This window comes from Manis pentadactyla, chromosome 3 (genome assembly GCF_030020395.1).
Source record: "Manis pentadactyla isolate mManPen7 chromosome 3, mManPen7.hap1, whole genome shotgun sequence".
NCBI lineage: Eukaryota > Metazoa > Chordata > Mammalia > Pholidota > Manidae > Manis > Manis pentadactyla.
In genome coordinates, this window is record NC_080021.1 from 198,410,880 (window position 1) to 198,436,573 (window position 25,694).

The window sequence follows — 25,694 nt, forward strand, 5'->3', positions numbered from 1 at the left end:
TTTTAGGCAATCTAAGAAAAGAACAGGTTGAAGGAGTCAAGATGGCGATGTGAGTAGAGCAGCGGAAATCTCCTCCCAAAACCACATATATCTATGAAAATATAACAAAGACAACTCTTCCTAGAATAAAGACCAGAAGACACAGGACACCATCCAGACCAAAACCACACCTGCGAGAACCCAGTGCCTCGTAAAGGGGGTAAGATACAAGCCCCGGCCCCACGGGACCCGAGCACCCCTCCCCCCAGCTCCCGGCGGGAGAAGAGTAGGCAGAGCGGGAGGGAGACGGAGCCCAGGGCTGCCGAACACCCAGCCCCAGCCATCCGGGCCACAGCGCAGACACAGTGCATGCGCAGGGGGGCCTGGATACTACGGAAACAGGGCAGCAAGAACAGTGAGCGGGTACCAGAGGCCTGGCACCAGAGGACATAAGAAAAGCGAGCGACCATTTTTTTTTTCTGTTTTGTTTTGGCAAGCGCTTTTTGGAAGTCTTAAAGGGGTAGGGACCCCAATACTAGGGAAACAGGACAGCAAGACCGGTGAGCAGATGCATGAGGCTGGCGCCGGAGAATGAAGAAAAACGAGCGGCCATTTTTTATTTTATTTTTTTATTTTTTTAATTTTACAAATTTTTTTTTTTTTCTGGTCGTTGTTTTGTTTTGACGGGTGCTTTTTGGAAGTCTTAAAGGGGCAGGGCGGGACACTTAATCCAGAGGTAGGGAATCCGGGATCTCTGGGCACCCTAACCCCTGGGCTGCCGGGAGCTCGGAGGCCCCTTCTGGAGATAAATACCCTCCAGGCCACTCCCCCTCCAACAGGAATCCACCATTTTGGAGAAGCTGCCTGAGCCAGGCCACGCCCACAGCAACAGCGGAGATAAACTCCATAGCAGCCGGGCAGGAAGCAGAAACCCTGTCTGCGCACAGCTGCCCAGCATAAGCCACTAGAGGTCGCTGTTCTCCCAGGAGAGGAGGGCCACAAACCAACAAGAAGGGAAGTCCTTCCAGCCGTCACTCGTCCCAGCTCTGCAGACTATTCCTATCACCATGAAAAGGCAAAGCTACAGGCAGACAAAGATCACAGAGACAACACCAGAGAAGGAGACAGACCTAACCAGTCTTCCTGACAAAGAATTCAAAATAAAAATCATAAACATGCTGACAGAGATGCAGAGAAATATGCAAGAGATATGGGATGAAGTCCGGAGGGAGATCACAGATGCCAGAAAGGAGATTACAGAAATGAAAACAAACTCTGGAAGGGTTTATAAGCAGAATGGATAGGATGCAAGAGGCCACTGATGGAATTGAAACCAGAGAACAGGAACGCATAGAAGCTGATATAGAGAGAGATAAAAGGATCTCCAGGAATGAAACAATATTAAGAGAACTGTGTGACCAATCCAAAAGGAACAATATCCGTATTATAGGGGTACCAGAAGAAGAGAGAGGAAAAGGGATGGAAAGTATCTTGGAAGAAATAATTGCTGAAAACTTCCCCAAACTGGGGGAGGAAATAATCGAACAGACCACGGAAATAAACAGAACCCCCAACAGAAAGGATCCAGGGAGGACAACACCGAGACACATAATAATTAAAATGGCAAAGATCAAGGACAAGGAGTTTTAAAGGCAGCTAGAGAGAAAAAGGTCACCTATAAAGGAAAACCCATCAGGCTAACATCAGATTTCTCAACATCCATTCATGATAAAAACTCTCAGCAAAATGGGAATAGAGGGCAAGTACCTCAACATAATAAAGGCTATCTATGATAAACCCACAGGCAACACTATATTGAACAGCGAGAAGCTGAAAGCATTTCCTCTGAGACCGGGAACTAGACAGGGATGCCCACTCTCCCCAGTGTTATTTAACATAGTACTGGAGGTCCTAGCCACGGCAATCAGACAAAACAAAAAAATACAAGGAATCCAGATTGGTAAAGAGGAACTTAAACTGTCACTATTTGCAGATGACATGATACTGTACATAAAAAACCCTAAAGACTCCACCCCAAAAACTATTAGAACTGATATCGGAATACAGCAAAGTTGCAGGATACAAAATCAACACACAGAAATCTGTGGCTTTCCTATACACTAGCAATGAACCAACAGAAAGAGAAATCAGGAAAACAACTCCATTCACAATTGCATCAAAAAAAATAAAATACCTAGGAATAAACCTAACCAAAGAAGTGAAAGACTTATACTCTGAAAACTACAAGTCACTCTTAAGAGAAATTAAAGGGGACACTAACAGATGGAAACTCATCCCATGCTCGTGGCTAGGAAGAATTAATATCGTCAAAATGGCCATCCTGCCCAAAGCAATATACAGATTTGATGCAATCCCTATGAAACTACCAGCAACATTCTTCAATGAACTGGAACAAATAATTCAAAAATTCATATGGAAACACCAAAGACCCCGAATAGCCAAAGCAATCCTGAGAAAGAAGAATAAAGTAGGGGGGATCTCACTCCCCAACTTCAAGCTCTACTATAAAGCCATAGTAATCAAGACAATTTGGTACTGGCACAAGAACAGAGCCACAGACCAATGGAACAGACTAGAGAATCCAGACATTAACCCAGACATATATGGTCAATTAATATTTGATAAAGGAGCTATGGACATACAATGGCGAAATGACAGTCTCTTCAACAGATGGTGCTGGCAAAACTGGACAGCTACATGTAGGAGAATGAAACTGGACCATTGTCTAACCCCATATACAAAAGTAAACTCAAAAGGGAGCAAAGACCTGAACGTAAGTCATGAAACCATTAAACTCTTGGAAGAAAACATAGGCAAAAACCTCTTAGACATAAACATGAGTGACCTCTTCTTGAACATATCTCCCCGGGCAAGGAAAACAACAGCAAAAATGAGTAAGTGGGACTATATTAAGCTGAAAAGCTTCTGTACAGCAAAAGACACCATCAATAGAACAAGAAGGATCCCTACATTACGGGAGAATGTATTTGAAAATGACACATCCGATAAAGGCTTGACGTCCAGAATATATAAGGAGCTCACACGCCTCAACAAACAAAAAACAAATAACCCAATTAAAAAATGGGCAGAGGAACTGAACAGACAGTTCTCCAAAAAAGAAATACAGATAATACAGATGGCCAACAGACACATGAAAAGATGCTCCATGTCGCTAATTATCAGAGAAATGCAAATTAAAACTACAATGAGGTATCACCTCACACCAGTAAGGATGGCTGCCATCCAAAAGACAAACAACAACAAATGTTGGCGAGGCTGTGGAGAAAGAGGAACCCTCCTACACTGCTGGTGGGAATGTAAGTTAGTTCAACCATTGTGGAAAGCAGTATGGAGGTACATCAAAATGCTCAAAACAGACTTACCATTTGACCCAGGAATTGCACTCCTAGGAATTTACCCTAAGAATGCAGCAATCAAGTATGAGAATGATCAGTGCACCCCTATGTTTATCGCAGCACTATTTACAATAGCCAAGAATTGGAAGCAACCTAAATGTCCATCGATAGATGAATGGATAAAGAAGATGTGGTACATATACACAATGGAATACTACTCAGCCATAAGAAAAGGGCAAATCCAACCATTTGCAGCAACATGGATGGAGGTGGAGGGTATTATGCTCAGTGAAACAAGCCAAGCAGAGAAAGAGAAATACCAAATGATTTCACTCATCTGTGGAATATAAGAACAAAGGAAAAACTGAAGGAACAAAACAGCAGCAGAATCACAGAACTCAAGAATGGATTAACAGGTACCAAAGGGAAAGGGACTGGGGAGGATGGCTGGGTAGGGAGGGATAAGGGGTGGGGAGAAGAAGGGGAGTATTAAGATTAGGATGCATGGGGGGGTGGGAGAAAGGGGAAGGCTGTACAACACAGAGAAGGCAAGTAGTGATTCTACAACATTTGCTATGCTGATGGACAGTGACTGTAAAGGGGTTTATAGGGGGGACCTGGTATAGGGGAGAGCCTAGTAAACATAATATTCGTCATGTAAGTGTAGATTAGTGATAGCAAAAAAAAAAAAAAAAAAAAGGGCAGTTCCTGTGTGGTAACCTCCAACGAGTTCTACACAAGGGTATAAAGGGCATATAAAAGTGTAGGCAAAGGGTCTGTTTGTGTTTATACAGAGGATCAAAGCCTAATTGGGCTACCCCGAAAATGAACTAAGATACGATATGAAAAAGAACTTCCAACATCTGCACCCTCTGGAAGACTCATGCCAGAAGATGATCATCAAAAAACCCCAACAAAGATCCACGCACTGCTACAGCTGTAGATGCACTCATCCCACCAGTTCCTGGACCTGCCATGGGAATGAGGAAGGAGATATCTAAGCTGGGCTGTGCATACAGTAAAACAACAAAATTGGACTGGATCTATACTGTTGGAACTCAACCAAGAATTTGGAGAAGTGCAAATTGTAGCGCTCCAAAGTCTTACAACTACAAACTATTTATTGTTAAAAGAACATATGGCATGTGAACAGTCCCCAGGAATGGGTTGTTTTAATTTGTCTGATTTCTCTCAGACTGTTCAAGTTCATTTGGACAATATCCACCATATCATAGATAAGTTTTCACAAATGCCTAAGGTGCCTAACTGGTTTTCTTGGTTTCACTGCAGATGGCTGGTAATTACAGATATGCTTTGGTTATGTAACTATACTCCTATTATGTTAATGTGTGTGTGCAATTTAAGTAGTAGCTTAAAACCTATACATGCTGAAGTTACTCTACAAGAAGATATATCAAAGAAATAATCAATCTTCCCATGTTTTCTTCCGCCTGCTACTTCTATAGCTTTTCTTCTTCCTTCCTAATTACAACCCTTAAATAGAATTCGTGCCTCATATCAAATTTACCGAGTATCATAATTCTTCCAAGTGGTAAAGATACCTCAAGACAAATGCTGGGCATAGAAGCCACAGGGCATAAATATGCAAAGAAGTAAAAAGCTAACCTTTTCAAACAATAAGGCTTCTCTCTCACTTACCAACTTCACATTTCCCTGTATGGCCCCGGAAGATGACTGGTTAGCCAGAGACGGGTAAGATTCCTCAAGGGAGGAACAACCTAAGACAGGCACAGTCGCAGGGGGGCCATCAGGTGAGAAATTGGGGATCAACAGAGGTGAGGCTTAGAACCTCACCCCCCCGTTCTGAGAGAAATCTTCTGCATACGTGGATGTTTTATTGCCCTGGTCTAGCTTGGATTAACACATAGTCTACAGGCACACACCTGATCATCTACATGTGCTCTCTTACAACACTAAACTATGTTTTCTACCTTTATCTTGTATCTACCTACCACTTCAGCATTTTATTAAAAATAATAATAATAAAGAGAGAAATGTGGTATCCACATATAAATCAAGTATAAAAACCAAATGAGTATTCATATTTGAACTGACTGTTTATAGTTCATAATGCATGAGCAAAACCGAAAGTTTCTGTGATGACTGCCCTTGTACTGTTCACTATGTAACTTATTCATTATGTAAGAATTTGTTCTACATGTAAAAACTTGTTTGTTATGCCTCAGAAGATTGGAGACTGACAAAAATTAGGCTTGGGGTGGAATAATGATTGTGCATTGAGCATTGACTCCCCTATACAGAATTTTATTGTCGTTAACAACCATTTGATCAATAAATATGAGAGATGCCCTCACAAAAAAAAAAAAAAGGACAGACTTCCAATGGTAAAATAAATTAGTAACCGGGATGTAAGGTATAGCATAAGGAATATAGTCAAGATATTGTAACAGCCTGGTAGGGTGATAGCTGGAACCTAGAATTATGTATATAAATGTTCTACCACTGTGTTGTACACTTGAAACTCATGTAATGTAATACTGTGTGTCAACTACCCTTCAATAAAAAATAATTATTTAAAAAAAAAAAAAAAATTGTAGGCAAAGGGTCTGTTTGTGTTTATACAGAGGATCAAAGCCTAATTGGGCTACCCCGAAAATGAACTAAGATACAATATGAAAAAGAACTTCCAACATCAGCACTCTCTGGAAGACTCATGCCAGAAGATGATCATCAAAAAACCCCAACAAAGATCCACGCACTGCTACAGCTGTAGATGCACTCATCCCACCAGCTCCTGGACTTGCCATGGGAATGATGAAGGAGATATCTAAGCTGGCCTGTGCATACAGTAAAACAACAAATTTGACTGGATCTATACTGTTGGAACTCAACCAAGAATTAAGAGAAGTGCAAATTACAGCACTCCAAAATCTTAAAACTACAGACTATTTACTGTTGAAAGAACATATGGGATGTGAACAGTCCCCAGGAATGGGTTGTTTTAATTTGTCTGATTTCTCTCAGACTGTTCAAGTTCAGTTGGACAATATCCACCATATCATACATAAGTTTTCACAAATGCCTAAGGTGCCTAACTGGTTTTCTTGGTTTCACTGGAGATGGCTGGTAATTACAGGTATGCTTTAGTTATGTAACTATACTCCTATTATGTTAATGTGTGTGCACAATTTAATTAGTAGTTTAAAACCTATACATGCTGAAGTTACTCTACAAGAAGATATGTCAAAGAAATAATCAATCTTCCCATGTTTTCTTCCGCCTGCTACTTCTATAGCTTTTCTTCTTCCTTCCTAATTGCAACCCTTAAATAGAATTCGTGCCTCATATCAAATTTACCGAGTATCATAATTCTTCCAAGTGGTAAAGATACCTCAAGACAAATGCTGGGCATAGAAGCCACAGGGCATAAATATGCAAAGAAGTAAAAAGCTAACTTTTTCAAACAATAAGGCTTCTCTCTCACTTACCAACTTTACATTTCCCTGTATGGCCCCGGAAGATGACTGGTTAGCCAGAGACGGGTAAGATTCCTCAAGGGAGGAACAACCTAAGACAGGCACAGTCGCAGGGGGGCCATCAGGTGAGAAATTGGGGATCAACAGAGGTGAGGCTTAGAACCTCACCCCCCTGTTCTGAGAGAAATCTTCTGCATACGTGGATGTTTTATTGCTCTTGTCTAGCTTGGATTAACACATAGTCTACAGGCACACACCTGATCATCTACATTTGCTCTCTTACAACACTAAACTATGTTTTCTACCTTTATCTTGTATCTACCTACCACTTCAGCATTTTATTAAAAATAATAATAATAAAGAGAGAAATGTGGTATCCACATATAAATCAAGTATAAAAATCAAATGAGTATTCATATTTGAACTGACTGTTTATAGTTCATAATGCATGAGCAAAACCAAAAGTTTCTCTGATGACTGCCCTTGTACTGCTCACCATGTAACTTATTCAATATGTAAGAATTTGTTCTCCATGTAAGAACTTGTTCGTTATGCTTCAGAAGATTGGAGACTGATGAAAATTAGGCTTGGGGTGGATTAATGATTGTGCATTAGGCATTGACTCCCCTATACAGAATTTTATTGTTGTTAACAACCATTTGATCAATAAATATGAGAGATGCCCTCACAACAACAACAAAAAAGTACACACTTCCAATTGTAAAAGAAATAAGTAACCGGGATGTAATGTATAGCATAAGGAATATAGTCAAAATATGGTAACAACTTGGTATGGTGATAGCTGGTACCTGGAATTATCATGTATATAAATGTTGAATCACTGTGTTGAACACCTGAAACTAATGTAATGTAATACTGTGTGTCAACTACCCTTCAGTAAAAAATAATTATCTACAAAAAAAAAAGAAAAGAAAGAAGAAAAGAACAACATATCTAGATTGGGACCTATTCTTCTGGTCTGAGTATCTAAGGTGTTTCTTAGATGCCAGTAAGAGAGAATAAGGGCTGAGAGAGAAAGACAGGGCCTTTAATGTCTTACATGCTCCCATTACTTACTGTATTAGATGCTGGGGCTAAAACACAAGACTCTGTCCCCATGCATTCTAGTGAAAGAGACAGATACGAATTAAAGAACTACACAAATATAAATGTACACGAACTGTAATGACTGCTATAAAGGCAACATACTAGTTATTTCATGAGCTCTTAACAGAAGAAATCTGAGTCTGGACAATCAGGAAAGGCTTCTCTTTAAGAAATGAAATAAAGCTGATATACAAAGGATGAGTAGGAATTAACCGAAAGAATAATATTTTGGGCAGAAGGAAGTGAGTAGGAAGACTGTAAATAAAGAACCTGAGAACCTGGCATGTTAAAGACAGTGACCGGAGGTGTGTCTGGGACAGTCAGGTAGCAGGAACTGGTGCTGAATAAACAAGGCTGGACACAGTAAGACAGGTGATGCCAAGTCGAAGAAGACCATAAAGAGGACTTTAGTGTTTATCTTAAAAGGAATAGGAAAGCACTTAGTTTTAAAAAGGTAACAGTGGTTTTTGTAACGAAACTTTATTACAGATATTACAAATATGAGATAACTGTGGCTTCACATGCAGTTGTACGAAATAATACATAGAGATCCCATGTACCCTTTATTCACTTTCCCCCATTGGTAACATTAGTAACCACTGCCAAACTGTAGCACGGCATCACAATCAGGATGTCAGCATGCACATAAAATACAGTTTCATCACTGCAGGATTTTCTCGTTGCCCTTTTATAACCATACCCACATCTCCACTCTGTAAATTAATTATCAATTTTGAGATAGGAAAGGGTAATTCTTGCTATTTGACCACGAATAGATTGGAGGGGACCAAGAGTGGGTACAGGGATTTAAGTTATGCAATACTTCAGGCAAGACATGATTATAGTGTGGTCTGCAGGGTTAACAGGGGAAATGTTGGGAAAGTGGCTGAATTTAAGAGACCTGGAGTACTCAAAGTGGTCCAGACTGGGTGATGAACCAATAAGGGAATGAAGGAGATGAAGGTATCACAGATGACCCCAAAATTTCCAGATTATGGTTAGACAGATAACCATAGGGGAATACCATGTAGATAACCATGTAGGGGAAATGGAAGAAGAGTTTGGACATATTGAAGTTCTTTTTAGACTTCCAGATAAATATTTCATTTCAAAAACAAACTGACTACACCAGAGACCAGATGGGACTTAGCTTCTTATGCACCCACAAGATTTCTTAAGCTCCACTTAAGAGCAAAGATTGGAAACACTTAATGAATAATGACCTGGGACAGCAGCGTAGAAAAGAAAAACAAAACAAACAAACAAAAAAACCCACTTCCAGTAAAAATTCAAAAAAACTAAGTACTCTCTCATATAAGATTAAAGACTAGTCAAGGGTCCTGAATAAACCAAACTCTTCACAAGTAATTTAATCAAGTGGAAACTCATCTTTGAGAGTCTGAAAAGTCGGTCCCTTGATGGTTTTTAAGTAGCTCTAAAACAAGATCATTTTACAGTTCCACAAATACGGACTTTCAGTTCAGCTGCATTTTGACTTGCATTTCTAAACTCCCACTAAACATTCACTCATCAAACAAATGAGTAGGCTAGATGCTGAGATATGACACTAAGACCCAAGCCTCAAGCTCAGTCTAATACTTAAACTCTCAGTTATGATTCAGTATATTAAGAGCTAACGTAAAGGAAAGTGTAGAATATTTGGGAAGCACAGAGCATTGAAACCTAATACATGTTTGGGAGGTTTGGGAAGGATTTCCAAAGGTGCTATTTGACAAGAATGCTTGAAAGCACCATCTTTTAAATCCATTTAAATAAATTAGGCCGATTAAAAAAAGACAGAGCAAGTCTATCTCCAGGAGGAAGGGAGAGGCTCGTGTCTTAGAGGGCAAGGTAGAACGGTTTTCCAGGAAGACAAAAGAGCAGACACAAAGACACAAAGGCAAGAAAAAGCAATGTGTGCTACTGAAAGAACTCTAAGAAATCCAGTAAGGCCAGAACACAGGGTGCAATGAGAAGTGTGGAGAGACACGAGGGAGCAGAGGGAGAACAGAAGGTCTCATATTCACTACACACAGAAGCAGTACAATTCAGTGGTTGGGAGCACAGTGAGGAAACAAGATTACCCCGGTTTAAGTCCTGGGTCTACTACTTACTAGTTGAACGACCATGAGCAAGAAGCTTATGATCTAGGTGCTTTAGTCTCATGTGTAAAACAAGGCTTAAATTAATTCCTATCTCATGTGAGAATTAAGTTAATACATGTAAGATGATTAGAACAACACCTGCAATGTAGGATTTGTTGAATAAATGTTAGCTATCATCATCATCCTCTGAATCAAAACTATTGGCTTTCATAGTTTAAACTATAAGCTTAGGCTTACAGTTTTTGTATCTCATTATAGTATTTGTACCTCATCCCCTTCCTACTTTATATTATAGCTATTTTCCTAAGTCTAACCCCCTTAGCACACAGTTTCCCATCTCCCCACAGAGCTATGTAAAGTATCTTCATACAGTAGGCACTGAAAGACTTGAGGAAAACTTAAGACCAGTAACTTAAACCTTCACAACTATGGCTTAAAGACTTTCTCCACATTGCTGATGTCACTAAACTATGCAGTAAATATTCTATGCATCACAGCTAAATCAATGAAAACTATGCAGTATCAACTTAGATAATACACAAATGATTCCGCATATTTTAAGTGCCTGAGACGTCCTGACACAGGAATAAAAAAAATAGCACACAGAGAAAGTCAACAAAGAGTATTTGAAAATTATGAACATAAGATTTGGCAACTACTCTTACTTATCAAAAGATAGGCATTTAAACAATCTCTATCTTAGTGCTATCTTCCTGCACTTCTAAAACTGCAAGAACTTCTGGCAGAGAGATGATAAACTAGACAGAAGAATGCCAGGATTGAGAACCTACCTAGGCAAAGTCATGGTACTGGAAAAAAAGCCCGGCTAAAAATAGGCACATAGACAAGGGAACATAATCTTGGAACCCAAGAATTATAAACAAAAAAGGAAAGAGCATCCAAGGTCTCAAGTGTCAATCTACCTGGGCCAGGGCCAGCATTAGGTGGAGGCTCAAACAACAGGGATCTACACAAGTCTAAACAAACAGGCCAGTGACATTAGCAGTCTAACACTAGGGGACAGAAATTCAGAGTCAGACACATAAACAGCAGCACATATTCAGTTACGTTAATATGGCTAACTCAAAAATGGGCAGAATAACTTTTTAATAATCAGCGAAAATTTATTTTGAAACCAGTCTACATAAGGAGATACTTGTTCTACTTGTTCTCTTCCACAGGGTTAGAGGCTGTTCCCAGAAATACATCCAAAGATGCTTACTGGAAGGAGGCCCTACATACCAAGTTTAATCTCCCCAGCATGCAAAGTTCCCTTTGAAGAAGGCTTCGGTTTGCATTACTAATGTGGAAAATACACCTCCACAGTGGCTTCCAGTATCACTTCACTGTACTACCGATCAGTAACAAGGGCTTGAGATTCGGACAAGCAGGAATTTCTCTAGGCCAGTTTAACTGACAGTGTCAGAACTGGGGAGTGGGAGATAAATAATAAAGAGATTAATTTTGTTCCTTTTCTCTTTCCAATTTAGGCTTAACTGAACCAAACTTGTTCACTCATACTGCATGTTATCGCAAAATGATTACACACCTTCCCTGCAAAGGTATTTCTGATCATTTATAAACAATTACCAATGTTAAAAGGAACAGACCCACTTGTACTTGCCCATACTTCCTCAGGCTGGGTGTCTAAGCTATAAAAGATACATCTGGTGCTTGTTCACCTAGCTTTTGAACAAGCACTTCTCATATTCAGAGTAAATGGCTCTCTAAGCCTAAGTATTTTCATCTACAAAATAAGTATAATACCAATCTTACTGGGCTACTAAGAAAATTTAAATAAGATAGCATGATCAAAGAGCCTAACAGGGCCTCTCCCATATTACTGTTGCAACAAATGCTACTGTTCCTCTTTCTCATAGGCCAAGGGAACACACCAAAGCTGGGGTACAGGTTTCTAGTCAATGAGATGTCCAGGATCCAGGAGGCACAGAAGCTAGGTCCTGCATTTGTGTGAGCCAACAGGACCAATGTAGAGAACTGAGCAGACATGTACAACTGAGTGGGAGAGGGGTGGGCAGTCAGTACTTTTGCAGGATGACTGCTCCTCCTTCAAAGAGCCTGGTGAAGGGAGAATGCTGGGTTTAAGGTCAAGGAGCTGGGTTTAAATCTTGGCTCCACCAGTCATCCGGTGTGATTATGGGCAAGACAGTTAACCTCTGAAATTAAATGTCTTCATCCACAAAATGGAGATACCTATTGTGTAAGGTTTAGGGATTTTTTTATTTGTTGGTGGATTAAGAAAGAATTTAAAAGCATGGTAGACACTCAATATTTGTTCCCCTACATTATCTTGGAGTTCCAGAGAATTACCACACAAGAGCTCCCAAGGTCTAAGAGAAAACTGCTGAGTAAGGAGCAAGAGGAAAAAAAATATTCAGAAATTCAGAAAAAAATGTTTAAAGTTTATTTTATGATGAGGACTATCCAGACTAGAAGTTCATGAAAGAATTCTAGATCAAGAATAATTTATTCTGAAGTAGGATGGAATAAGAGTTAGGAAACAAGGAAAACAAATGTTTCCAAAGCTGCTTTCAACATTTACTCTGTGACTTCCTGCCTTGTAATAGTCTAGAATACAAATACAAATACAAACACCAGAAATCTGGTTTGCATGCCCACACACTATTATCCTGGGTTAATGGCTCATAATAATAATCAAACATGAACACCTTTTTCCCCAACGTCAAAATCTGGTCCTAGAATTCTTGTCTTCACAGCTTCCTAGGCTGCCTCAAAAGCTGGGCAAAATTTACACCCAAGAGAAAACCCACCTGAAACCCCTGGTTTAGACTTACATCATCATATACCTGCAACAAAACACTTACTTGGCCTTGGACAAAAGCAGTCAGAAGGAGAAAACTGTCCTCAAAAAATTAAAAATAAAATAACCACAAGATCCCAAAATTCACTTGAGGATATTTACATGAAAAAATAAAAACACTAACTCAAAAAGATGTATGTACCCCCCATGTTCACTGCAGCATTATTTACAATATTCAAGAAATGGAAACAACCTAATTATCCATCAGTGGGTAAGAAAACGTGGTGTATACATATATATACAACAGAATATTATTCAGAAAAAAAGGATAAAAACTTGCCATTTGCAACAACAGGGATGGACGCACAAGTGAAGTAAATCAAAGAAAGACAAGTACCATATGATCTCACTTTTATGCGGAATTGTGTAAAAACAAATAACAAAACCAAGCTCACAGATACAGAGAATATATGTGTGGTTGCCAGATCAGAAGGTTGGAGGGGGGAGCAAAATGGGTGAAGGGGGTCAAAAGGTACAAACTTCTAGTTATAAAATAAGTAAGTCATGGGGATATAATGTATAGCATGGTGACAATAGTTAGTAACACTGTACTGCATATTTGAATGCTGCTAAGAATGTAAATCTTTAAAGTCCTTGTCACAAGAAAAAAAAACATTTGTAACTACATAAGATTAACTAGACATATAATCATTTCAATATATACAAATATTGAATCATTATGTTGTACACTTGAAATATAGTGTTATATGTCAAATAAAAATAAATAAATAAATAAGAGGTAAACTGTCCTGGGGTACAGAGTGAGAGATAAGCAGAGTTATTTGAATCACTACTATTTGGAGAAAGGGGGGAAAAGGAGATAATGCTAACCAAAGGTACAAGTGGAAACAACCAAGCTTTCTACAGTAGTTGTCAAATAGGAAGCTGACTTCTAGTAGTCTGATATATAAGCACAGTGTCTAACAAATTGTGATGAGAAAAACAGGCTGAGCAAAGAAAACTTAAAACAGCAAAATAAAAAATAAAATCTTTTCAGGGGCATTACGAATAGCATATATAGCATGTATAATGTGGGGGGGTGGCCACGGGGAGGGCCGTGCAACACAGAGAAGACAAGTAGTGATTCTACAGCATCTTATTACGCTGATGGACAGTGACTGTAATGGGGTTTGTGGTGGGGGGAAGTCTAGTAAACATAATGTTCCTCATGTAACAGCAGATTAATTATACCAAAAAATAAAAAATTAATTAAAAAATAAATAAAATAAAATCTTTCCTATTTTCCACTGTCAGAGAGATAAGTAATTAAGGTTTCTTTGTTTCAGGTAGTTGTTTATAAATTCTAAGTATTTATGAACAGAAGATTTCTTACAATTGTCAAACATTATTTACTTACCAAATAACAAAAAGCAACTTAATTTTTAAAAACTTCCATAGGTAGCTGTACAAATACATCAGAGTACCACAAATAGCCCTGTGATTAGCATAAAATGAGGTTGATAAAAACAATTTTGCAGAAGTACATTGACACTGAAAGGAGGTCATGACATAATTGAGTTTAAAATGCAAGTTACAAAAGAGAATGTTCACTATGATCCAGGTTTCTTGTGTTTTAAGAAGTCTGAAGTCATAGAAGCCTTCATTTTGGTAGGCAGTGGGATTTTGAGTGATTTTTTGTTTGTTTCTCTGCATTTTCTAACTCAACTATAACAAACTCATTTGAGAAATTAATTTTTTTCTTTTAAAAATATGTTGCAACTAGTAATTTAGTCTTTTGGTTTACGTATAAACATTAGAAAGAAGCAAAGAACATACATCAGTCACTCTAGAAACTGTGTCCCTTCAGATTTACCTCTTCACTCACAGCTGTTTGAATGGCTGGATAACTGTAGTCCAGTCTGATGATCTGAGGACCATTACGATATCTGACCACTTGCCCACCTCCCCTTACAACTCTTAGAAACCTCATCTTTAACAAACTGTGGGTATAGGTCACTTGCAACCAGAGTATCTCAAAAGTAACTTAAAAGAACATGGTGTATTCAACATTATACTGGAAGTTCTAGCCAGAGCAATCAGGCAAGAAAAAGGGATAAACAGCATCCAGATTAGAAAGAAAGAAGTAAAGTATTTCTATTTGCAGATCTTACATATGCAAAATCCTACCGAAACCACACAAAAAAAACTATTAAAGCCAATAAATTCAGCAAAGTTGCAGGATACAAGCTCAATAGGGCTAAATATTCATGACCTTGGATTTGGCACTGGTTTGTTAGACAGGATACCACAAACATAAGCAACAAAAAACTGTATAATTCAAATATGTAGAAAGTTAACAACACACTTCTGATTAACTAATGTGTCAAAGAAGAAATCAAAAGGGAAATCAAACCTTATCTTGAGCCAAAGAAAATGGGAACACAACATATCAAAATTCATGGGATGCAAAATCAGTTCCATGAGGGCAGTTTATAGTGATAAATGCCTACATTAAGAAAAAAATAAAGATCTCAAATAACCTAATTTTATGGTTAACTGCTTACTGGTTACAAGGTTCCCTTTTGGGTGAGGAAAACGTCCTGGAACTAGATGGAAGTAAATGGTTGCACAACACTGTGACTATACTAAACGCCACATTAAAATGTTAATGGTTTATGTTATATGAATTACAGCTGAATAAAAAAATGCAAAAAAAAGAGGGGAGAGGTGAGGCACAGTCTAACAACCTAAAATATTTTAAATAAATTTATTTTCTGTTCAGATTTAAATGTTTCATTGTAGCATTTTTAATAAAGCTACTCTCCCAAATACTTCATAAAAGTAGTATTAACAGAATGCCCTATTTCTTACCAGAAGACTCTTTTCCATTGTGTTTTTCATAGAGGGTGCCCACAGATATCAGGAAAACAATAACCAGGAATACTGGAATTCTCCATGAGCCAGCCAGGGATGCTGCAAATTATTAAGAGTTAACATTTTTAGTGAAATAAAAATCTAGCACTGTCTTTAAAAAACTAGGTTTAGTACACTAACAGAACAATCTGGCATATATGTTAATAACAAAATCGTTTCACAGGACAAAAAACTTTTTAAAAGGCCATCAAACAAACAGATGAAACCTCAATTCAGGGTTTCTCTCAGAGGCCCCTAGTCTACAGGACTGAGTGTGTCCCAGACAACCTTTAATGGCTTGCATCACTTGAGGAATCTGTTCTAAAGCACATCCAAAATTTAAGACCATCCCCAACTCAAATCCCCCATTTAAACCCAGAATGACCTGACTTGGACTTAGAACCTAAAGTCATGGAACCTGAACTGGATTCCTGGAAATAACACTGGGTGTAAACTCTCTCTCTCAAGAAAGGGTGAAATAGCCCAAAAGAACACAGCAAAAAGCTCCTTTGTACCCTCAGTGAACAAGGACAAGAACACTAACAAATGCTAACAAGGCCAAAGATCAGGTCCCTACCCACAGGTATTTGCATTTCCCTGACTAGGTCTAGAATCTCAAGGACATACCTGCCAGCCTCCCTCTTCTACCTTCCCCCAATTTAAAATGAGTCACATCAGACATTAGAAGATCTTGCTGATAAAGTCTTTTAACATTCCCAGTCAGCAAGCAAATACTCGGTTCCACATCAGACTCTAAGTAAAGACATATTTTCAATCAACTCTGGATTTTATTTTATTTGTAACAGTAAGAAGCTCTAAAAACTACTTTAAATAGACCACGTACTGCTCTGGGTTACTGAATTTTGTTTTTTAAATTAGAACTTAATGTTTCCATAGACAAGATTTGGAGAAAAGAGAGTCCCTGAAAAATCACTCTACAGCATCCTAGCAGCCACTCAGCTAACAGTGAAGAGTCTCCCATAACAGGGAACTCATTCCTTGGAGCAGCTCTGACACTGACCGTCCTTGAACAGATTTTTGTCTCCCTGCCGCTACTTGCTCTGACATCTCTCCCTCGTGGCTAGAGATCTGTTTAAATCACTTTCACAGGACGATCCTTCAAGTACATGAAACACACTTCCGTATTTATATCCTCCTTATCCCATCCTCACCCTTGTAGCCCCATCTCCTTCTCTTATACTGAGTAAACACCCCTGGTTCCTGTAACTGTTTCTCACACATGATTGTGAGCACCTCTTATCTTTCTTGACTGTCTCCTCAAGTCTGACACTCAGAAATGGCCAAGATATTCCAAGTGTGCTCTACTTTTTAAGGTATAAAAAGTATAAGATATTTTATAAGAGTTAGAAAGTATACTTTAATATACTTTTTATTTTCAAAAGACCTTTTTGAAAATGAACACTCAACGGATCTAAAAGATAACCATTTTAAGGCATTACAGTTTCATTAAAGATTAAAGCAGTACATTTCCTAAAGATCATTTCAAAGAATTTTAAATGCAACATATAATATACAAAAAATTCACTTTGATTCAGTGTCAGCCTCTGCTGACCTTAGCTAGACTTTCTTAGAAAAAGGGACCCACCTAAGTGAAAAAGCAATATAATCCAGACAGGAATTGAAATTGCTCTCAAGTAGCGTTCAGTGCTTGCATTCCACTTGAATGAAACAGTCAACACATAGCCAACTACCAACGTCCAGATCTTAAATAAATGAAATATAGACAGTTGTAAAATATATACACATGAAAATAAACATACAATTATACAAAATTTTCCAGCATCTATATCGCATGAGAGATACAACACAGATAAGATGAAGATTGATGGTGCTAAAATGATTGTGTATAGATTTTCCTCTTCTGTTTAGATAAACCAAATTTTGAAATAAACAGGCATTTGAAATCCCATGTAGTGGAATTTAAATATTTTTAATAACACATAAATATAGTTTTAATTTAAGATATGTTAAAGTTTCAAAAACTGTCATATGCATAAAGACACCTAAAATAAAAGATTCAATTTTTAAGCCATGGACTTAAATTAAGAAATTAATCTTGTGGAATTCTTAATGCTTTTTCTATAGATCAATGTTTAGAAAAGGAAAAAAAAGAACATGGAAAGCTTCCTGAAAAGGATCAGTTTAAAAACTCCATTACAGCCTATGAACTATGCTCATCACCATGAAATGAATTTTTTAAAAGCTGGAAGGAAGGCAGCCTACTGAAATAATCTAGGTTTCAGATGGCTAGAATCTAGTCCAGAGTAATATGCACAGTTGAAGTGTAGCTGAAAAAAGTATCACTAGAAGAAGAAACAGCAAGACTTGAAAACAGAATCAGCCAGGGTTCCCTCCTCAGCAGTCCCTACACTAAAACTTCCGAAGTATCAGCACAGCTTACATAGAAAAAGTCTTTCAAATATCACTTACAAAAGATGGCAGGGATACATAATCCAGAACAAATGTGAGCACCAAAAACTTGTTAAAATAATGTGAACCTTGAGAAAAAAAAAGAGCAAATTATAACAAAAAAATTCAGAGCAAATTGTAACAAAAAAATTTCTAATTCAGAGAATAAAGAAAAAGGAACTAATACAATTATGACAAAAGCCAGAAAAAAACTACCTCCTACTTTATTTTGGTCATATCAATAAAATTAGTCTTCAGGTCTTAAAAATGTTTATAGCTTCTGACTTGAGAATTCAGCTTTGGAACCTCACTAAATAATAATAAATTCTGAAAAAGGCTTAAGTATAAAGAAGCTTATCAGGGTATAATTTAGAAGAGTGAAAAGTTTATAAACCAAAAGTTCAACAACTGGGAAGTGGTTAACCAGGGATGATTCACTCAATAAAATGTTATGCAACCATTAAACTATACTACTGAAAATGTCTAAAACTATAGCTGTCTAAAAATAGAGTAAGCTACCATCTCTAAAAATGAGCAAAAGATGACCAGAAGTCAAGGATGACAAAGCAGGAGAGTCTTCCTCAGTAAGAGGTGAACTAGAGGATTGCAAGAGGTACATAATACTCTCAGATTTTTAAGCCTATGATACTTTTAAACCAATTTCCAAGTTTCATTTCTTATGTGGACTTATATGGAATTAGTAAAACTGCAAGGAGAAAAAAATGAGACTGCATACTTCAGATTTTTTAAGGGAAACTCGTGTTCTAAAGAGAAGCATGCATTTCACCAAGTAAACCTGAAAACTCCCAGCTAATCTCTTTTCAGTTTAAAATCATTGCCGGTTAAATATACTCCCCAATTCCACTTCCAGGAATTTCATTTACAAAAGCACTCCACACTGCGCAGATAGATAGAGAAATATTCACTGCAGCAATTTAAAAATAACGACTTAAATGTCACTTTATAGGGGACTAATGATATCACTTTCAATAATGGTATTTCCAAAAATGGAATTATTCAGACTTGCAAAAGGCATGATGAATATCTACATTAAACGACACAGCATAAATTCATGCATGTGCAAATTTATAATGGTGAAAATATATTCACCAAAATATTTAAAAAATATTATCTCTGGATGGATTTCAGGGGATAATCTGCTGCTTTGTGCTTTTCTTCAAGTACTGAATCTTCTCCTAAGAATATTATCATCTTCATAAGTAGTAATGTTTTTAACTTAAAAAAAAACTCTTTAGGCTTATGGATTTTTTTTTCAGTATTCTTAAGTGCTTCTTCAGAAAAGATTCACAAAATATTATTAGTTCAAAAGGTATGACCATTTATTAAAAACACTTCAGAGTTTGTATTACCATTATAATTATACAATTACCAATGTTTAAGAATGTTTATCAGATTATCCTAATACAAATTCAAAGCTAAAATAATCTGTTAGGAACAATTTCTAAAACGCATCTAGAAAAAAAAAAGTTTCTATACTATAGAAAAGAAATAAGTGTTTCTATAAATGCTAACAAGGAATGACATCCACTATACAATTACAAGTGAAAGGGCAAAATACAGAAATTTATGTATGTTACACCATTTCTATTTTAAAAAACAAAAGTTCTGTATGTCCACATATGCACAGAAATAAATTTAGAAGACTATTCATAAACACCAACAGTAACATGTATACAGTGGGAAAGGTGGCAGAGAAAAGAGACAATTCACTTTTCCCATATGAACTTCTTTGCTGCTTAAACTGTTTTTAATATAAAAAGCATGTTTACTTGAGTCAGTTTTTTAAATCACCAAATATTCTTTAAAATAAGTTACTGAAAATAAAACTCTGCACTTCAAATTTCACACATAATTTCCAGTATGGATTCCTAAAAGTATGCTGTTAAGAGTTTATTTCTTTTGCTAAGAGAGATATTTAGCCTCTGAGCCAATCTGTTCAAGTGTGAATTTTCTTCCAGCCATAAATCAATGAGTCACAGTTTACATATAGGAGGGCATACTTTCCCAATCTTCAGTTATTTAAAACAAGTCCTTTACAAAATATACACTCAGTATTTCTTTTAAAGCACCAATGTGTGCTAAGTACTATATAAAACTGCATGAAAACTGGCAACACTTATTTAGCACTACAAGTAAAGCAAACTAACAAAAAAATCACCTTTTCCTTTACCTTATTAACCACATTAACTTTTCTGATTAAATATAATATTAAATGTATAAAACATAAATGAACTTTGCCTTTTAGACTGTGTCTCTGCTTTATTTATTGTCATCTAGGCATTAGCTGGAAAAACATGGCTTGCTTCTGTTGCATGTTTTTGCAAAAGAGTTCTCTAAGGGATTACGATTAGCATGTATAATGTTGGGGGAGGCACGGGGAGGGCTGTGCAACACAGAGAAGACAAGTAGTGATTCTACAGCATCTTACTACACTGATGGACAGCGACTGAAATGAGATTTGTGGGGGGGACTTGGTGAAGGGGGGAGCCTAGTAAATATAATGTTCCTCACGTAATTGTAGATTACTGACACCAAAAAAAAAAAAAAAAAATTCCCTAAGTATTTTACAGAGAGAACTTCCCAAGGTAGGGAGCCCCAGCCCTCACCACAGTCTGCTGGACAACAACACTTCAAATGCCGCATTCTCCTTTAGAACAACTTTATTTAAAATCGAAAATTGTTATCTCTGTAATGTGGCTATAACATAGAGTCAAGAATCTTTTATAAATCTAAGTCTTCCACTGAAAAAGACCTTAAACACTGGAAACCGTCCTTACCATTGCCAGGCAAGCAAAACACACCTAGAAAGTGTTCAGAAGTGGAATAGAGTAGGCCTGGTCGGCTGACTAACGTCACCTTCTAAGAGTCTTTTGGAAAGAACTGCCAAACTCTTGGTATCTGTAAAACTGAACATCAAGGAACCTTAGAAATTGTCCAAGCCAAGCCCACACTCCCTAGAGCTGGGGTTGCGTAGCCCAGAGAAGAGGCCTGTGACGGAGCTCCATTTAGAATTTAGTCTTCTCATCTTTCAGCCACTATTCTTTCCACCTCATGCTTCTTTATAAAGTAAAATGGCAACAGCGGGATCAGAGACCATGGAGAAAACAAATCTATTACTACTGCAGAAACTGTAAATGGTCTTCAAATTTTCTAACAAATCTGAACAAGGAGAGGAAAATCAAAAAGAGCAAAGAAAAATGGCGGAGATAGGGGAGGCACCATCAACTTTTCAGTTTTATCTTGACAACACTATACCATGCCAAGGACCCCAAGGGCTGAGTCACATGTCAGCTTGGTGCAACAGATGATTTCTTTTTACGTGTTTAGAAATAATTTACTAAGTCAGTACATTATTCTAACATATTTGAAACTATTTAAAAGAATTGTTCATACAATAAATGATAAGCCTTTCACATGTAAGCAGGATGGAGCGTTAGGAGACTGGAGTGACCGACATGAGAGGAACTGAACTGGAAGATATAGTGGTAACAAAGGAAAATACAGGTACTGAAGACAAAGGAAAACTGGGCAGAACTTGTAAATAACTGAACAAAAAAGAGAAGAAAAGAGATGACTAAGGTTTCTAGATGATGATAATCTAGACATCTCTGAGGGAACATGTGTGGTTTAGCCCAATCCTGATATTATTCTGGTTTTTTCCTAATAACTAAAATCCATTTACATTAAAAAAAAATAAACTAAAAAAAATTTTAACGCAACCCATTGGGAAAAACTTTTTAAAAATCCTTATCAAGGTTACTACAAAGAGTTTTGATGACAAAGGGGCTTAAATTGCTGACAGATCTGAATACCACTTCTTGACAGAAAGAACAGATCTTGAAATCAGTCTTCTCACCTATGAAATCCCTCCAACTCCACAGGATTGTTGTGAGAATGAATTAACAGGTACAAAAGTACCTAATCCAGTGCCTGGCACATGGTGTTCAAGAGTTGGATCTTAAATGTATGAACTGTCAGCTCTCCAAAATGTAAATTTGCTTAAATGTAACTCTTCTCTCTGCCCCTCCCACCTCTACCTCTCTTCAGCAGAAGGCTCAAATGTACAAGCTGTGTAGAAAGCATACTCTTTCTGTAAGAAGCAACTGCTGCTTGGGCTCACAAAAGCAAAACAGCAGATAGAAAAGTCTACTGCCCCTTGTCCAGTCACATGACCTACTTTCATGTCAAGTCAGGCATTAATCAGCACTTTTGGTTGAGAGTTGAGAACTTCAGGTTTCTGCTCCCCAGGAGCACCTCACCCCCATCCAACCACCCACCACAAGTGCTGATTCAAAAAAACACAACTGCAAACCTTGTTTCTAACTCAGATCAACCTGAGGGATCTGCTCTTTGAATTTACCCCTCTACCACTACTACTCCTATTAACTCACAGCATCCCTCCTGCAATTTTTTTTTAAACCTCTTTTCCCTTGCCCCAACACTTTAGCCAAAAAGGTGAGTCTCAAGCCTTTTAAAAATGACTCATTGGCTTGACCTTCCTTCCCACTTGTAGTCTAATGTATTGGCTCTTCTGCTCATCCACAACCCATACAGAAATGAGGGTTTACCTTCAATAAAAAGTATTCAAAGCTACATACACTGAGATGTGAGCACTTCTTCAAAAGCACTCATCTCATCTCTTTTCACTAAGAATAACAGGCAGAAATGCTACGCTTTCCACTAATCAGATTAAGGCAATTTACCCATCATCTTACCCTCGTATGAAAATACATTATTCATATATATTAGACCTTTATTTTCTAGTTTCCTACATTTTGGTAGATATGCTACCTGGTCTTGCCTACAGTAATTTACACTAAATTACAGTTTCAACAGTCAAAAACGTTAGCAAAAACTGCAGATGTCCGACTTTAACAAGACTGAATTTCTTGAGAATAGGAATCATGTCACTGTATTTATATTTCTTAACAGCATATAGATTTTGCCTTCTATATAAGTTCAATTTAACTGGATTGAGAAACAACATGGTAAAGGAGAAACTGCATACCCCACAACTGTGAATTGCGTATTTGTTCACAAGCTATGTGACCCTGGGACAGTCACATTTTCTGGGCCTCAAAAGCCTCTCCTGAAGAGTGGCAGGCATCCGGCAGTAAAAAGTGGATAAATTCTAGCATTACTACCACCTAACCAATCCAGCAAGCTCCAAGAGTTGAAAGGTCATTCCATATCCCTCCTTCCTACCACAATTCAAACAGACCAGGCTTTTTGGAAGCCAAGGCTTCTGTCTGATCACCTAGCATTAGCACACACAGGCAGCATCCCAACATTATAGAGGTGCTCCCCAATACCTTGCTGGCCCATAGTTGGTGGATAATGAATTTATTTGCATGTCTGTCATTTCCATGAGAATAGGCTCACATATAATTATATGCACCTTGAAGACACAGCCTGCATCTTATCCTTTTAAATCCTTCACAAAGCCCAGTACCTAACTATATGCTCCGTCACCTTTTCACTTGAACAGGTTTATTGATAGAAGAGGAGAAAGGAGTTCTGGGATAAATCAGCACTCTACCAATAACGTGGGCAAATCAAAACCCTGCTTGACAGATAAGAGTTATTTTGCAACTTTATGTAAAGGTCCACTGAATACTGACAAAATGAATAAAATTATTTTTAAATGGTGCTGTTTACTGACAAACTAGCATTCTTATGCATTAAATACCCACTTGTTTTTAACAGTCCCCAGTTAAGTATTTGGATAATTAACTGCTCTACAGTCTGGTCTAAATTAGGAAATGTGTGACTATATTATCTTTGAAATCCCTTCCAATTCTAAAGCTCCCTGATTTTCTAAGAATAACCTCAGGGTGATCCAAAAATCATAAATCTACTTCTCCCTCACCCAGTCTACTTAAGTAATCGATGCAGGAGGAGATGTAGTGTGGTACTGCAGTCCCTGCACAAGAGAAGTAATCCCCAAGAAGTAGAACGTGGCCAGGAAGAGGCCCAGGCCACTGAGCATCCACTGCCTAGCACAACGTTTATTCAGACCACCTGAACTGAGTGAGAGGCACCACCAGCCTGTGAAAGTTTTTAGAACCTGAGAAACTTAATTCAACCAGTCCTAACTGGTTCCTAACTAGCCCTGGCCTGGTAAGTCACCTCTTCTATCTGCAGATGACAGGCTGGACTAGGATCTTTAAGGTCCCTTCCAGTTCTGACAGCCAAAGAAGTCCCACGTAAACAGAAATGAACATGACCAGGGCAACCCTTCTCTCTGACCAGGTGTAAATTCAACTCCATCTGCTGATGGTCTAGAGCCCCTACGTGCAAAGCCAAACAATTCCCAACCAGAGGATATGTCCCCCCAACTAGGCTGGGGACGCGGGGTAAGGGGGCGATTTCAAACCACACCGGCCATCTCTTTGGAAGGAAGTGTGCCAAGTTCTTAGGGTGCATGGGATGGAAGGAGGTAACGGACACACACGCAGGTGTACCTTTTGGTGAGCCTTGCACAGGTAGCCGGAGCTGCAGGACCGCAGCCCAGAGAACTAGGGGAGTGGTGAAAGGTACTGCAAGCCCCTGCGGGACCACAAAGGAACCCAGGCGCGGCCCCTCACTCACCCACAGGCTGCTGAAGTAGTCCAGCCCGCGGCAGATGAGCGCGCCGGCGTGCGCCAGCAGCACCTGCACGCCCAGGTAGCTGCCGAGGCTGTAGAGGCCGTAGAGAAGCGGACCGCCGGCGCCGAGTAACAGCAGCAGGCGGCGGCGGCGCAGCGCCTGCTCGCCCAGGGCCTCCACGCCGTAGTCCGCGAAGCACAGCGGAAGCAGCAGCGCGGCCAGCACGATGGGCGTGTGTGCGCGGTGCAGGCGCTGCAGCCAGTGGCGGCCCAGGCGCGTCAGCGAGTTCTTGAAGGGGTGCAGGAAGGTGCCGCACAGCACGGCCCACAGCAGGGGCCGCAGGAAGGCCTCCAGGATGAAGTAGACAAGCACGGCGGCGCCGCAGCACAGGCACACGAACAGCACGGCCCCGGTGTTGTAGAAGGCCTGCTTGATGGGCTTGTCGAAGCGCAGCGCCAGCGCCGCCGCCCGCGGTGTCTCCCCGCAGCCGCCAACACCGCCGCCGCCCGGCCCAGTCGCGCGCGGGACCGGCGGCGCCCGGCCAGGGGAGCTCCGCGGACTACGCGCACCAGCACGGCCACTGCCGCCGCCGTCGGCCATGGCGTTTCAATGGCCGCCGCCGCCGCCGCCGCCGAAGGCGACCCTGGGAAGCCGGGGAGGCTGGGAGGGCGGCGCGCGGCATTGTGGGCGCTGTAGTTCCCGGCCGGCCTCCTAGCGCCTACAGGGCCTTTGCGGAACTACAACTCCCGGAAAGTAAGAGGAGCGGTCCTTCGCGCCGGCCTCCTTTCGCTCATTGGTCCCTGGAGGACCCAGGTAACAGGTTTCGGCCCAACATCTTCCAGAAGGAAAAAAAAAAGCTCTTTTCATCCCTTGGCTACTGTCGACGTTTCGGGAGGTGGAATCCCAAAGAGACACTACACTCACAGACTGAAGC

General features: G+C 39.2%; 1 protein-coding gene across 2 annotated transcripts in view; it reads right to left on the reverse strand.

Moving 5' to 3' along the window:
- Positions 1–25,404, reverse strand: part of TMEM245 (transmembrane protein 245) — a 101,971-nt gene extending 76,567 nt beyond the window's left edge. Inside the window, exons 1-3 of one of the 2 annotated variants that reach the window (XM_036903317.2) lie at positions 24,764–25,404; positions 17,328–17,445; positions 15,680–15,781 (exon numbers count right to left, since the gene is read on the reverse strand). In XM_036903317.2, the coding sequence (XP_036759212.1) occupies positions 15,680–15,781; positions 17,328–17,445; positions 24,764–25,360 (817 nt within the window). In that variant the 5' untranslated portion in view covers positions 25,361–25,404. The remainder of the gene's footprint in view (positions 1–15,679; positions 15,782–17,327; positions 17,446–24,763) is intronic. The other variant, XM_036903318.2, reaches the window with a different exon arrangement.
- Positions 25,405–25,694: the final 290 nt, after the last annotated feature.